This window comes from Ranitomeya variabilis, chromosome 1 (assembly GCF_051348905.1).
Source record: "Ranitomeya variabilis isolate aRanVar5 chromosome 1, aRanVar5.hap1, whole genome shotgun sequence".
Taxonomy (NCBI): Eukaryota; Metazoa; Chordata; class Amphibia; order Anura; family Dendrobatidae; genus Ranitomeya; species Ranitomeya variabilis.
The window spans coordinates 746,425,573-746,438,704 of NC_135232.1; the positions used below are offsets into that span (position 1 = coordinate 746,425,573).

General features: G+C 43.1%; 3 protein-coding genes across 3 annotated transcripts in view; 2 read left to right on the top strand and 1 right to left on the bottom strand.

The window, feature by feature from the left end:
- The window catches only part of WDHD1 (WD repeat and HMG-box DNA binding protein 1), a 125,308-nt gene that overhangs the window by 97,876 nt on the left and 14,300 nt on the right, over positions 1 to 13,132 (bottom strand). The window lies entirely within an intron of this gene.
- Positions 1 to 13,132, top strand: part of SOCS4 (suppressor of cytokine signaling 4) — a 36,150-nt gene that overhangs the window by 1,847 nt on the left and 21,171 nt on the right. The gene's annotated exons all lie outside the window — the stretch shown is intronic.
- LOC143782452 (uncharacterized) lies at positions 4,980 to 6,995 on the top strand. Its single transcript, XM_077269915.1, has 2 exons — positions 4,980 to 5,296; positions 5,862 to 6,995. The coding sequence occupies exons 1-2, from the start codon at positions 5,118 to 5,120 to the stop codon at positions 6,841 to 6,843; spliced, it is 1,161 nt and encodes a 386-aa protein (XP_077126030.1). The 5' UTR covers positions 4,980 to 5,117; the 3' UTR covers positions 6,844 to 6,995.

Here is a 13,132-nt window from a genome sequence, read left to right on the forward strand (position 1 = left end):
ACCAGGCACTGCTCATTATCTGCCCAATACAATCCCAACAGTGAAACATGGTGGTGGCAGCATCATGCTATGGGGGTGTTTTCAGCTGCAGGGACAGGCGACTGGTTGTCATTGAAGGAAACATGAATGCAGCCACATACAGAGATATCCTGGATGAAAACCTCTTCCAGAGTGCTCTGGACCTCAGACTTGGACGAAGGTTCACCTTCCAACAAGACATTGACCCTAAGCACACAGCTAAAATAACAAAGGATTGGCTTCAGAACAACTCTGTGACCATTCTTGACTGGCCCAGCCAGAGCCCTGACCTAAACTCAAGTGAGCATCTCTGCAGAGACCTGAAAATAGCTGTCCACCAATGTCCACCATCCAACCTGACGGAACTGGAGAGGATCTGCAAGGAAGAATGGCAGAGGATCCCCAAATCCAGGTGTGAAAAACTTCCCTGCATGCATCATTCCCAAGAAGACTCATGACTCTACTAGCTCAAAAGGTGCTTCTACTCAATACTGAGCAAAGGGTCTGAATACTTATGACCATGTGATATTTCAGGTTTTTTTTTTAATACATTTGCAAAAATTACTAATTTTCTGTTCTTTTCAGTCAAGATGTGGTGGAGTATACATTAATGAGAAAAAAATGAACTTTTTTGAATTTACCAAATGGCTGCAATGAAACAAAGAGTGAAACATTTAAAGGGGTCTGATTACTTTCTGTACCCACTGTACACACAAAGCATGTACACACACAGTATATACACACAGTATACACACACAAAGCATATATACACACAGTATATACACAAAGCATATGCACACACAGTATATACGCACAGAGCGTATATACACACACAGTATATACGCACAAAGCATACACACAGTATATACGCACAAAGCATATACACAGTATATATACACAGTATATACGCACAAAGCATATACACACACAGTATATACACACAGTATATACACACACAGAGTTGAACCTCCAAGTTGCCAAGCGACCGCCTCAAAATCTTAATGATTTAGAGATGATCTGCAAAGAGGAGTGGATCAAAATTCCTCCTGACATGTGTGCAAACCTCATCATCAACTACAAAAAACGTCTGACTGCTGTGCTTGCCAACAAGGATTTTGCCGCCAAGTATTAAGTCTTGTTTTCCAGAGGGATCAAATACTTATTTCTCACTGCAAAATGCAAATAAATGTATATCATTTATGCAATGTGCTTTTCTGGATTTTATTTTTGATATTTTATCTCTGAATGTTAAAATTAACCTACCCTTAAAAAATTATAGACTGTTCATATCTTTGTCTTTGGGCAAACTTACAAAACCAGCAAGGGATCAAATACTTATTTCCCCCACTGTATGCCATGTGTATATATCTATTCTATTCTAACCTGTCACTCTGTGATTTTATTGTATGCGGCACGTGAATTGACGGCTTTTCCAAAGAGATCCCGTGTGTAAAAATCAGACAGCGGTCGCATGGTCCGAGTGCTGTGCAATCTTTTTTTCGCACCCGTTGACTTCTATTGTGGGATGCGATCCGATTTTTGATTACAATCGCAGCATGTGGCGAGTTTTTTCCAGTCCAATTGTGTTCCGATCCGAGCTGGAAAAAATGCAGATGAACACACAGTGATAGAATAACATTGGTCCGAATGCAATCTGATTTTTAATCAGATTGCATTTGTTCGATTTCATCGCAAGTGGGAATAAGCCCTTTCCATTCTTGTTTGAGGGATTTTCCTCCATTCTTCCTTGGAGAATTCCTCCAGCTTTGTGAGATTCCTGGGGCATCTTGCTTCCTCTGCTATTTCGAAGTCTAGCCACAGATTTTCAATGATGTTCAGATCAGGGGACTGTGAGGGCCATTGTAAAACCTCCAGCTTGTGCCTTTTGAGGTAATCTATTGTGGATTTTAACTTCTGTTTAGGATCATTATCCCTTTGTAGAAGCCATCCTATTCCTCTTTTCACCTTCAGCTTTCTTTCACATGGTGTTTGCATCAAGAATTTGTTGATATTTCATTTAATCCATTCTCTCTTCCCGTGAAATGTTCCCAGTGCCATTGGCTGAAACACAATCCTAAAGCATGATTGATCCACCCCCCCACGCTTAATGGTTGGCGAGATGTTCTATTCATGAAATTCTGTGCCCTTTTTATCCACACATACCTTTGAGCATTGTGGCCAGAAAGATCTATTTTACCTCATCGGTCCACAGGACTTGTTTCCAAAATGCCTCAGGCTTGTTTAGATGTTCTTTTGCATACTTCTGATGCTGAATTTTATGTGAGAACGCAGGAGAGTTTTTCTTCTGATGACTCTTCCATGAAGGCTATATTTTTGCAGGTGTCTCTGAACAGTAGAACAAAGTACCACAACTCTAGAATCTGCTAAATCTTTCTGAAGGTTTTTTTTACAATTAAGCGGGGGTTATGATTTGCAAAAAATTTTACCAGCAGCTCCCACTGAAATTTAGCTTGGCCTTCCAGACCTTATCTTGACCGCCACTCTTCCTGGTAACTGCCATTTCTCACAATTACATTTTGAACTGAGGAAAGGGCAACTTGATAACGCTTTGCTCTCTTCTTACAGCCTTCTCCTGCTTTGTGGCCTCCACCAATTTCAGAGTTCTAGGCAGCAGCAGCTGCTTAGAAGAACCCATGGCTGCTGTTTTTGGCACAAGGTTAGAGGAGGCTGGGTTTTATAAAGCTGGGAAATTTCTATCACCTAGCCTTTCCTAAAGATGATTGTGAACAAGCTATAACCCTGCAAATGTATGGACAATGTTACATCATTTTTATTTTTTTTTTACTTTTCCTGTTTTTCTTGAAGGGCTGGGTTTACTTTTCCCTTCATGTTGGTTTATACAGTCTATATAATAAACCAACAGAAGATTTAAACAGACAGTGTTCATGTTTTCTATTTCCGTGTACCGCTGAGTGAGTTGAACTGCTACAAGATAGAGATATATATACACACACACATTATGTACTAACACACATACTGTATATAAAATACATCAGTAGAAGTCACTTTTGGAAACCCAGCCACTATTACACTGTACATTGCCCTTAACCCCTTAACATCCACATACGTATGTGTGTGTGTGTGTATGTATATATATATATATATATATATATATATATATATATATATATATATATATATATATATATATATATATATATATATATATATATATATATTTATATATAGATAGAGATATATATATATATATGTTCATGTATGTGTATATATATACATAAACATATATATATATATATATATATATATATATATATATATATATATATACATATATATATATATATATATATATACATACACACACACACACACACACACACACACACACACACACACACACACACACACACACACACACACACACACACATAGATATATATATATATAGATATAGATAGATAGATAGATATCCGTCATAGGGCGCCTCCCTCTCTTTGGTGCGGGCTCCGGAGATGAGCCTGCATCTTTTCTGGCACATGACCGCTGATCTGATCAGCGGTCATGTGCCTCTAAAGGTACCGTCACACTCAGCGACGCTGCAGCGATATAGACAACGAGCCGATCGCTGGAGCGTCGCTGTTTAGGTCGCTGTAGAGACGTCAAACACAGCAGCTCCAGAACGATGCAGGAGCGATCCTGTGACGTAACGGCGACTCACTTATCGTTGTCACAGGTCGTCACAGGTCGTTAGCTCCATGTAAATCATTGCTGGCATCGTTGCTTTTGCTGTCAAACATGACGATACACGCCGATCTGACGACCAAATAAAGTTCTGGGCTTCTAGCTCCGACCAGCGATATCACAGCAGGATCCAGATCGCTGCTGCGTGTCAAACACAACGAGATCGCTATCCAGGACGCTGCAACGTCACGGATCATTGTCGTTCTCGTTGGAAAGTTGTTTAGTGTGAAGGTACCTTAACAGACGCGGGTGGAATTGCGACACACCGGTGGCTGTTAACATGTTAAATGCTGCTGTCAATCTTCGACTGCGGCATCTAAGGCTACTTTAACATTAGCGTCGGCACGGGGCCGTCGCTATGCGTCGGCCCAATGTGCCGACGCCCGTTGTGAAAATAATGCCCGATGTGGGCAGCGGAAGCAGTTTTAGGCCGGCGTCACACTGGCGAGTTATCCGGACGTATGAGCGCAGAAAATACATCCGTAAAATACGCATAACACACGGCCCAATGATTCCCTATGTCCCAGCTCCTATCAGCCGTATTTTACTGATCCGTATTATACGGTCCTCTACGGCCGTACAAAATCGCAGCATGCTGCGTTTGTCACCGTATTGCGCAAATAAATCGCCAATGAAAGTCTATGGAGGCGAGAAAAATACGGATTACACACGGACCAGCAGTGTGACTTGCGAGAAATACGCCAGACATCTCCAGACATCGCCAGGTGCAAGGAATTGGGACAAACACTCAATCTTCAATCTCAGACATGCTAATTAGCTCAAAACGCCCCACACACATCCAGGAAGTCTGGTTCTCGCCTCCACGGAGTTACAAGCAGCATGGCCACCATTATCAACGTGGATATGCTCCTCATCCTGGTCCAAGAAAGGCCAGAAATCTGGGACCAGAGGGATGCAAATTATTCTAACAGGGCCAGGAAAGAGGCAGCATGGCGTGCAATATGTGGGGTCTTATTCCCTGACTATGGCCAAAGGCCACCTGCGGAGCAGACCCAACTCTGTAAGTACAATAATGTCTTCCCATTATGTCTCCTTCCCAAATGCTTCCCCATCCTTGTTTAGTCATAATTGAGGTCTTACTTTAGGATCAGATTTTCATAATGCTTTTGACGTTTCGTCTTTATAAACTCCAGAAATGTAACTCTGCAAGGACAGGGTCCTCTCCCCTCAGTACCAGTCTGTCACTGTAAACCTGTTTACTGTTATGGAGATGTAGAACCCTGTATGTAACCCCTTTCACATGTCCAGCACCATGTATTTTATGGTGCTATCTAAAAAAAAAAAAAAAAGATTGTTTTGAGATCAATGACAACTGTTTTAAGCAATGTGCAGAATGAGGGCTTGGTAATAACAAAATGTTGGACCATGTCATTGCAGTGGATGATGTTATGAGAAGATGGCGCAGCATCCGTGACCAGTACCGGCGGGAACGTCAGATGCGTGCAAGAAGTGGGTCAGCAGCACCACCCAAAAAAAGAAAATACATCTACTATGACCGTCTGTCGTTTTTGGATGGCAGTATGGATTTAAGGGCGTAAGTCAAAACCACACCACACTTTACGCCTTTTTTAAAAAATATTTTTTTGGTTTTTACGGTTATTCCATGGCACTTTGTTGGTAAGGAGTGGTAAAGATATGCTAAAGCAAAATGGCTAACAATAATTTCCAAAATATGGGCCAGGATGAGAGAGGACCCTGGCCGCCAAGCCTCACAAGCTCCAACAAGGGATGGGTGACAATACAGTAGGCGTGGGGCCAGCTGGTCATCCTTTTTTTCTTTTACCTATGTGGTTACTGCATTTTATGTGATTGTTGTAAGAGGTGGGTCTTCACTCTGTTTGGGTATCTTTTAAATGGTATGCGACAGTATGATGTGTTGTGGTTTAATTTTCCTCAGGTTGTGTTGCTCAATGACTAAATCTTGTATCACACTGTGTGAAGAGCAGATAGCATGGGTTTTTGTAATGATAGCTCTTGCTGCTCTGTCTTTTGTATGAAATATCTGAACTGACATGAGGTCACAGATGTTTTTGAAAATAATGTGTGGGAAATATTTACCGCTTTCCTGTTTTCTTTTTGTCTTTATTGTTTATTGACAGAACACACTCCAACCTCACAGAGAGGGAGACTGGGTCTGAATCTGAAGCATTAATTGATCCGGTTGGTGTGGATGAAGAGGTGGCAGGCCCATCTTCTTCATATGATCCCCCTATCAATCCAAGACAAAATGCTCCTGCATCCCAAGACCCAGCACCAAGTGGCCAAGATCAAGACCCACCACCCTCATCAGCACATGACCATGCAAGCCAGGAGGAGCAAGGCCTGAGCAGCAGTCCTACTGGCCCACCGGTCGCATCCCCACAGGCAGCTGTGCCTTTACCCAGAGGGCGCCGAAGGAGAGAGGTGCAAGCGACAAGGAGGGATGTGGACGCAGGTGTCCTTAATTATTTGGCCAGGGCAGCTACAGATGATGGTGAGGAGGCCTTTGCTCGCAGCCTTGCCCGCTACCTTCGTCCCCTTCCCCGTGAGGTCAGGCTACGTGTGAGAGGGTGCATGCAAATCCTGATTGATTTAAGCACCCCTCCAAATAACCCCTATGAGGTATTTGAATTCATTGAGATCAGGCAGCTTTCTGCCTCAAACCTTTTGCGCCTTCCATTTCCTCATCAGGGGCAGGTTCAATCAGGATTTGCACCACCTACTCCACGTAGGCCTCCACCTCAGCCCATCCCACCTCAAATTATGCAAAGGCCTGCACTGCAACAAATGGCCGCCTACAACCCCCAGTCCCAATATGGCCACTTTTCCAGACCCAGTGATGTAGGCTGGTCCCAACCTGGGTTTGGACAACATGGCCATTTTGGGATGGGGTCTGACTACAACCAATATCTGCGTCAGCAGGAGTTGCAGCGTGAATTTATTTATGGCCAACAACCTAATGCCCAATATGGACAAGGGCAGAGTTCCGCTACGCAACCAACTGCCTCCTCACAGGCTCAAGGACAATTGGTGCAGCCAACGCCCCCTGAACAGGACCCCGAGCTGCCGCTCTCTCCCCCGCCTACTTACAGGGATCTTTAATTTGGTGTGGCTTTTGTATGAGGACCATATATGTTAAGCCAACCCATGGCTGTTGTAGTTTTTGTTTTTTGTGTTTGTTGTTTCACCACAAAAACCATGTCAAAAAAAAATATGTTGGCAAGTTGGCCTAAAAAGGTTTACTCATTTTTTTTAAAAAAAGAAAACAAAACAAAAAATGTTTGTGGACTAATCATTTCAACACCCCACACATATGGTCTGCGACAAAAATGGTACTTAAGGACATCAGACACACACGTTACCTTTGAAAATGGCATAATACATTGTATTAAAGAAAGATAAGGGCAAAAAAATTTCATCACAACTGAGACACAGCATATTCTTGCCAGGGAGTGGCACCAGGAGGAGAGACAAAATAATTTGTGAAAACATCCCTTACTTTAATGCCAGAAAGGGGACGGCGCGGAGGAGGGCCATGTGGTGTAGGCCTAATCACATTGCTCAACATGTGTTCACCACTAGCATCTGATGAGCAATCATGTATGCGGGTGTAATTATGCAAAATTACACACGCTTTGATCACTTCGTTCACTGAAGTTTCACTGAGCTGAATGGAAGACTGGAGGACACGCCATTTGGCCACCAGAATCCCAAAGGCACACTCCACCAGTCTCCGCGCCCGAGAAAGCCGTAAATTAAAGATTTTCCTCCGGTGGTCAAGGTTGCGCCGTGGATAAGGCCTCATAACATGTCGGGTAAGTTGGAAGGCCTCATCTCCAACAAAAACAAAAGGCACGGCTTCTGCATTGGAGCCTGGGAGTTGTTGTGGTGGTGGGAGATCTAACAGGTTGTCACGTAGCCGCCGACCCATAATGGACGAATTGAATACCCTAGAGTCTCCAGTTCGCCCATAGGCCCCAATGTCTACAATTATAAACCTGTAGTTACTGTCAACTACAGCTAACAGAACTACAGAGAAAAACTGCTTATAATTATAGAATTGGGAGCCTGAGTTCGGCGGCTTACGTACCCTGATATGTTTCCCATCCACGGCTCCAATGCAGTTAGGGAAGTCACAATTTTGCTGGTAACCACGGGCTATTTGTATCCAATCAGCCTGCTTTGGCTCAGGCATAACAATGTCTTTCATTTTCTCCCAGATATGGCGACAGGTTAAACGGACAATGCCCGAAATTGTTGAGCGGCCTATTAAAAACTCCAGATGAAGTCCCGCATATGACAAGCCTGTTGTCAGGAACCTGAAAAAACAAACAAAACCACAAAAATAAGTTAGGTTAAACCAGTATACACAAAACCTTACTAGGCCCAATTTTGTGTTATTTCATGTAGAGCAGGATAAGGGCTTCAAAAGCCAAACTACAAAAAAATCAACTTGACTCTTAACTTAGTTTAAAGCTTAAATATATGTTTGTGACCTACTGTCCACATCTACCTGAAACTAAATGTTCTAAATGTTTGAAAAAACAAGATTCAAAAGAAAAACTAAACAGTATGTGAGTATGGTAAATATGTAATACATACCGTAAGGTTAGTAGAAGACGCTCCTCTGCGGATATGGCTTTGCGCAGCCTTGTGTCCTGATATGTTATACCAGGACGTAAAATCTCCAACAATCTATCAAATGTGGTGATAGTCATACGACAGTATAGATAGAATTTATCGGGATGTTGCCGCAGAGCTGTATAGAGCCTCTTGAAATGGCCTTTAGTTTGGCGTTTCATTAGAAGAGGATGCACCCACATTCTTGTTCTCCTCCTTCGCGGATCAGCAATAACTGGATAGGGATGGCCAAAGCGACGTGACAAGAGCCAGTTATACAAAACCCGCTGCGTTGGGGTGAAGTGGAGGAGGTCAGACATGCTGCAAAGATTGAGAGAATGCACCAACAAATGCCCAAACACAAAATGGACATGTGGGAGGGTGCCACCTGTTGTCGAGGCCTTAAATAGGGGTTCTGAGGCTGATTTAAATCAATTACAGCCTCAAAAACCGTTAAATGTCCATTTTGGAAGGTTGCGTGAAAAATACGCATTACGGTAGGAATACGGATTGCATACGCAACATTACATGCGCAAAATACGCAGACACACCCTGCCTACGGATCACTATTTTGGGAACATTTCACCGTATTACGGCCGTATTACGGCCGTAAAAAACGGACCGTATTGTCTTACGCCGAGTGTGACGCCGGCCTTACAACGCTTCCGCCGCCCAATGTGAAGTCCGGGGAGGTGGGGGCGGAGTTCCGGCCGCGCATGCGCGGTCGGAAATGGCGGTCCCGACGTAACGTTTTTTTCGTGCATGTAACTTTTTTTGTGCCGACGGGCCGACGCTTCCAGTGTGCGACGTATGGACATACGTCGCAATGCGCCGCTAATGTAAGTATATGGGCAAAAAAACGCATCCTGCAGGCACGTTTGCAGGATGCGTTTTTTGCCACAGCGGCGCATTGCGACGGAATCCAAACGACGCTAGTGTGAAAGTAGCCTAGCATGCACTCGCTGGAAGCGCGTCACTAATCAAGCACATTTGCGTCCGTGTCACATGATCGCGGGTCGCCGATGAGTTAGCTTGGCTACCCTGGGTCTGCAGGAGACCCCTGAGGTTGACATAGTCTGATAGCTATGAGCGCCACCCAGCGGTTGGTGCTAATAGCAAGTGACGATTTGTGTAACACGGAGCAGGGCTGCAGCCCTAAGTGTAGCACAGGTGATTGTATGATCGCAGCTTCTAGTCTCCCATGGAGACTATTGAAGCAGGTGAAAAGTACAAAAAAAAAGCTTTAAAAAAAAAATGTAAAAGTTCAAATCACCCCATTCACAATACAACAATTGATTAAAAATACACATATTTGTTGGTTTTGCTGGATTTACAATCGCCCGATCTATCAATATATAAAAAGAATTTATCGGAAAACTGCGTAACAAAAAAAACCTCAAAGCACCAGAATTATGTATCTATTCAAAAATGGTATCAATAAAAACCATCAGCTTTGCGCTAAAAAAATCAGTCCTATCCCGGACCCAGATCCCGAAAAACGGAGACACTACGGGTCTCGGAAAATGGCGACATTTTAACATTTTTACAAACTTGGGAATTTTTTTCATCCCTTAAATAAAACAGAACCTAGACATGTTTGATGTCTATGAACTCGCAATGCCCTGGAGAATCATAATGGAAGGTCAGTTTTAGCATTTAGTGAACGTGGTAAAAACAAAAAACAAAAAAATATTTATGGAATTGCACTTTTTTTTCAATTTAACCACACTTAAGATTTTTTTTCTTGTTTTCCAGTACACGATATGGTGAAATCAATGGTGTTGTTCAAAAGTACATCTCGTCTTACAAAAACCAAGCCCTCACATGGCCATATTGATGGAAAAATAAAAAGTTACGGCTCTGGGAAGAAGGGGGGCAAAAAATGGAAATGCAAAAAAATGGAAATACCCCTGGTTCTTAAGGGGTTAAACAGAATATTTCTATTATAATGTATGTAAAGCGCTGTGGAATTAATGGTGTTATATAAGTGAGTAAAATAATAATATAATATTTGATATTTATCATCCCTGTCTTGAAATATACTCAGACAAAAAATATGAACAAAAAAAAATCCTAACCCTTCAAAAGTCTAAAAAAAAAATTCCAGGAGATTATCAGGGGAATACACAGCATTACCATTCTATACCGTAATGATATGCTGACAATCTACTATATAATTGTCTAAGGGGTACTTCCGTCTTTCTGTCGGCAACTTCCGTCACGGAAATCCCGCGTCGCTGATTGGTCTCGCCAGCTGCCTGTCCTGGCTGCCGCAACCAATCAGCGACGGCCACAGTCCGGCTGAGAATTAGTCCCTCCCTACTCCCGTCCAGTCAGTGCCCGGCGCCCGCTCCATACTGCCCTCCAGTCAGCGCTCACACAGGGTTAATGACCGTGTTAATGGACCGCGTTATGCCGCGGATAACGCACTCCGTTAACGCTGCTATTAACCCTGTGTGACCAACTTTTTACTATTGATGCTGCCTATGCAGCATCAAAAGTAAAAAGATCTAATGTTAAAAATAATAAAAAAAAACAAACTGCTATTCTCACCTTCCGTCGTCCGCCGAGGCGCGCGCGGCTGCCGCCAGCTTACGTTCCCAGAGATGCATTGCGAAATTACCCAGAAGACTTAGCGGTCTCGCAAGCATGTGTGATACTATCTGCTGAGCTGTGTATCTAACCCTATAATGTGTGATACTGTCTGCTGGGCCAGTGTATATAATACTATCCTGTGTGATACTTACTGCTGAGCTGTATATCTAACCCTATCATGTGTGATACTGTCTGCTGAGCCGTGTATCTAATCCTATCCTGTGTGATACTGACTGCTGAGCCGTGTATCTGAGCCGTGTATCCAATCCTATCATGTGTGATACTGTCTGCTGGGGCAGTGTATCTAATCCTATCCTGTGTGATACTGACTGCTGAGCTATGTATCTAACTTTATCATGTGTGATACTGTCTACTGAACTGAGTATCTAATCTTATCATGTGTGATACTGTCTGCTGAGCCGTGTATCTAATCATGTCCTGTGTGATACTGTCTGCTGAGCTGTATATCTAATCCTATCCTGTGTGATACTGTCTGCTGAGCTGTGTATCTAACCTTATCATGTGTGATACTGTCTGCTTGGTCAGTGTATCTAATCCTACCATGTGATACTATCTACAAAGCCTTTATACCTAAGCTTATAATGTGTAATACAGTCTGTCATGCCATGGTATCTGAACCCATTGTGTGATACTGTCTGATAAGTAGTGTATCTAAATGTGATACTCTCTGATGAGCCATTATTTCTTATCGTACCAAATGTGATACTCTCTGATGAGCCATTATTTCTTATCGTACCATGTCTAATCCTATCTGCTGATCCACTGTATCTATAATGAGTAACACCACATGCTAAGCCATTGTATCTAAACCCATTGTGTGATACTGTCTGATACGTAGTGTCTCAAAACCTATCGTGTGTGATACTGTCTGATGATTCGATGTACAGTATCTAAGCCAATCATGTGTGATACTGTCTGGTAAGCCAGTGTATCTAAGCCTGTACAGTGTGGTACACACAGGGGTCCATTTCCTATGGCCACAATTATCGCAGCTCAGGGATCTTGACGGCGTCAGTCGGTGATAGGACAGAAGTCTTGTGTCTGTGTCAGACGTCGGGTACAATGACGCTTCTGTCTCATTTCTAGCAGGGCACTACCATGAAATAGGGATCAGACCACTTGAAATAAATGATCTGGGTGACGGCAAACTGGTCTCTGTCGCCGCTGGATAAACCCTTCTTCCAGTTTACAATTACAATACAATTCCTCTGTATGGCCAATCAGCCTTGTCATACAATAAAACATCCAGACTTTACATTCTGGATCTGACTACACAGGATTTGTTTGTAGTCTGTAACCATGGCGATGCATACCTCTGCACACAGCTGCAGGAGATCTTTGATTTCAAATTATTTGCAAAGTTGCTTCATTTTAATTATAGGGGCAATGGACAAGCAAAAAAATATCCATGAACGTGGACAACCCCTTTAAGGGAAGAAGCTTTTAGGATGGATGTTTATGGAGCCAAGTTTTGTGAACATTTTGTGGGTTGAACTGAAAGCAGAGAACACCAGTTTGCAGGTATCCCCGAAACTGTGACGTAAGAGCAAACCAATTCTGTGCCCAGATAGAGGAATAGAGGAAGCCCCAGTGCAAGCCGGAGGAAAACCGGGAGCTCCTGTGCCCCAATGCAGATCTGTAACAGGGAGCCACGGTGTGCAACGTGAGACACTGGGGTCCCATATGTGGCAGAGGGGCCGTTACACCCCACGGGACCCGGGTGTGCCTGCTACCACTGCACCTTCTATAGCTGATTCATTTCAGTATCGCTTTCCAAATTTCTTCCTCCGATTATCATTACAGAAAACAGCGGAGCTGGAGCTGAACTCCCCATATTGTGAAATTCTGGGAGTTTTCCGTAAAGATGATTCACCAATTATTTCACATTCTTTCAATGTTTGTATTATCCAATGGGAATAGAAAAAAAAGAGCAACGGAACAATACAGTCGTCATTAGCTGGTTATAATAATACCAGGATGGACAGAAGCGGCCAGCACTCAGCTCTCCCAAACTCCTGAATGGCAAATCTTGACACCATATTATCGGGAAAATGCACAAAACACTAATTCTAATCAGCTGTCTCTCATACCTGCCGTCTGTCTATATAGCATCTGTCTCATATCTATTCCTCTATCTGCAATGTCATCTCTCATA

Excerpts from the sequence above, each read along its gene's own strand:
- LOC143782452 (XM_077269915.1), top strand. The coding sequence starts at position 5,118 with ATGTTGGACCATGTCATTGCAGTGGATGATGTTATGAGAAGATGGCGC. Across the intron at positions 5,297-5,861 it reads GGCAGTATGGATTTAAGGGC|AACACACTCCAACCTCACAG; the intron begins GTAAGTCAAAAC and ends GTTTATTGACAG.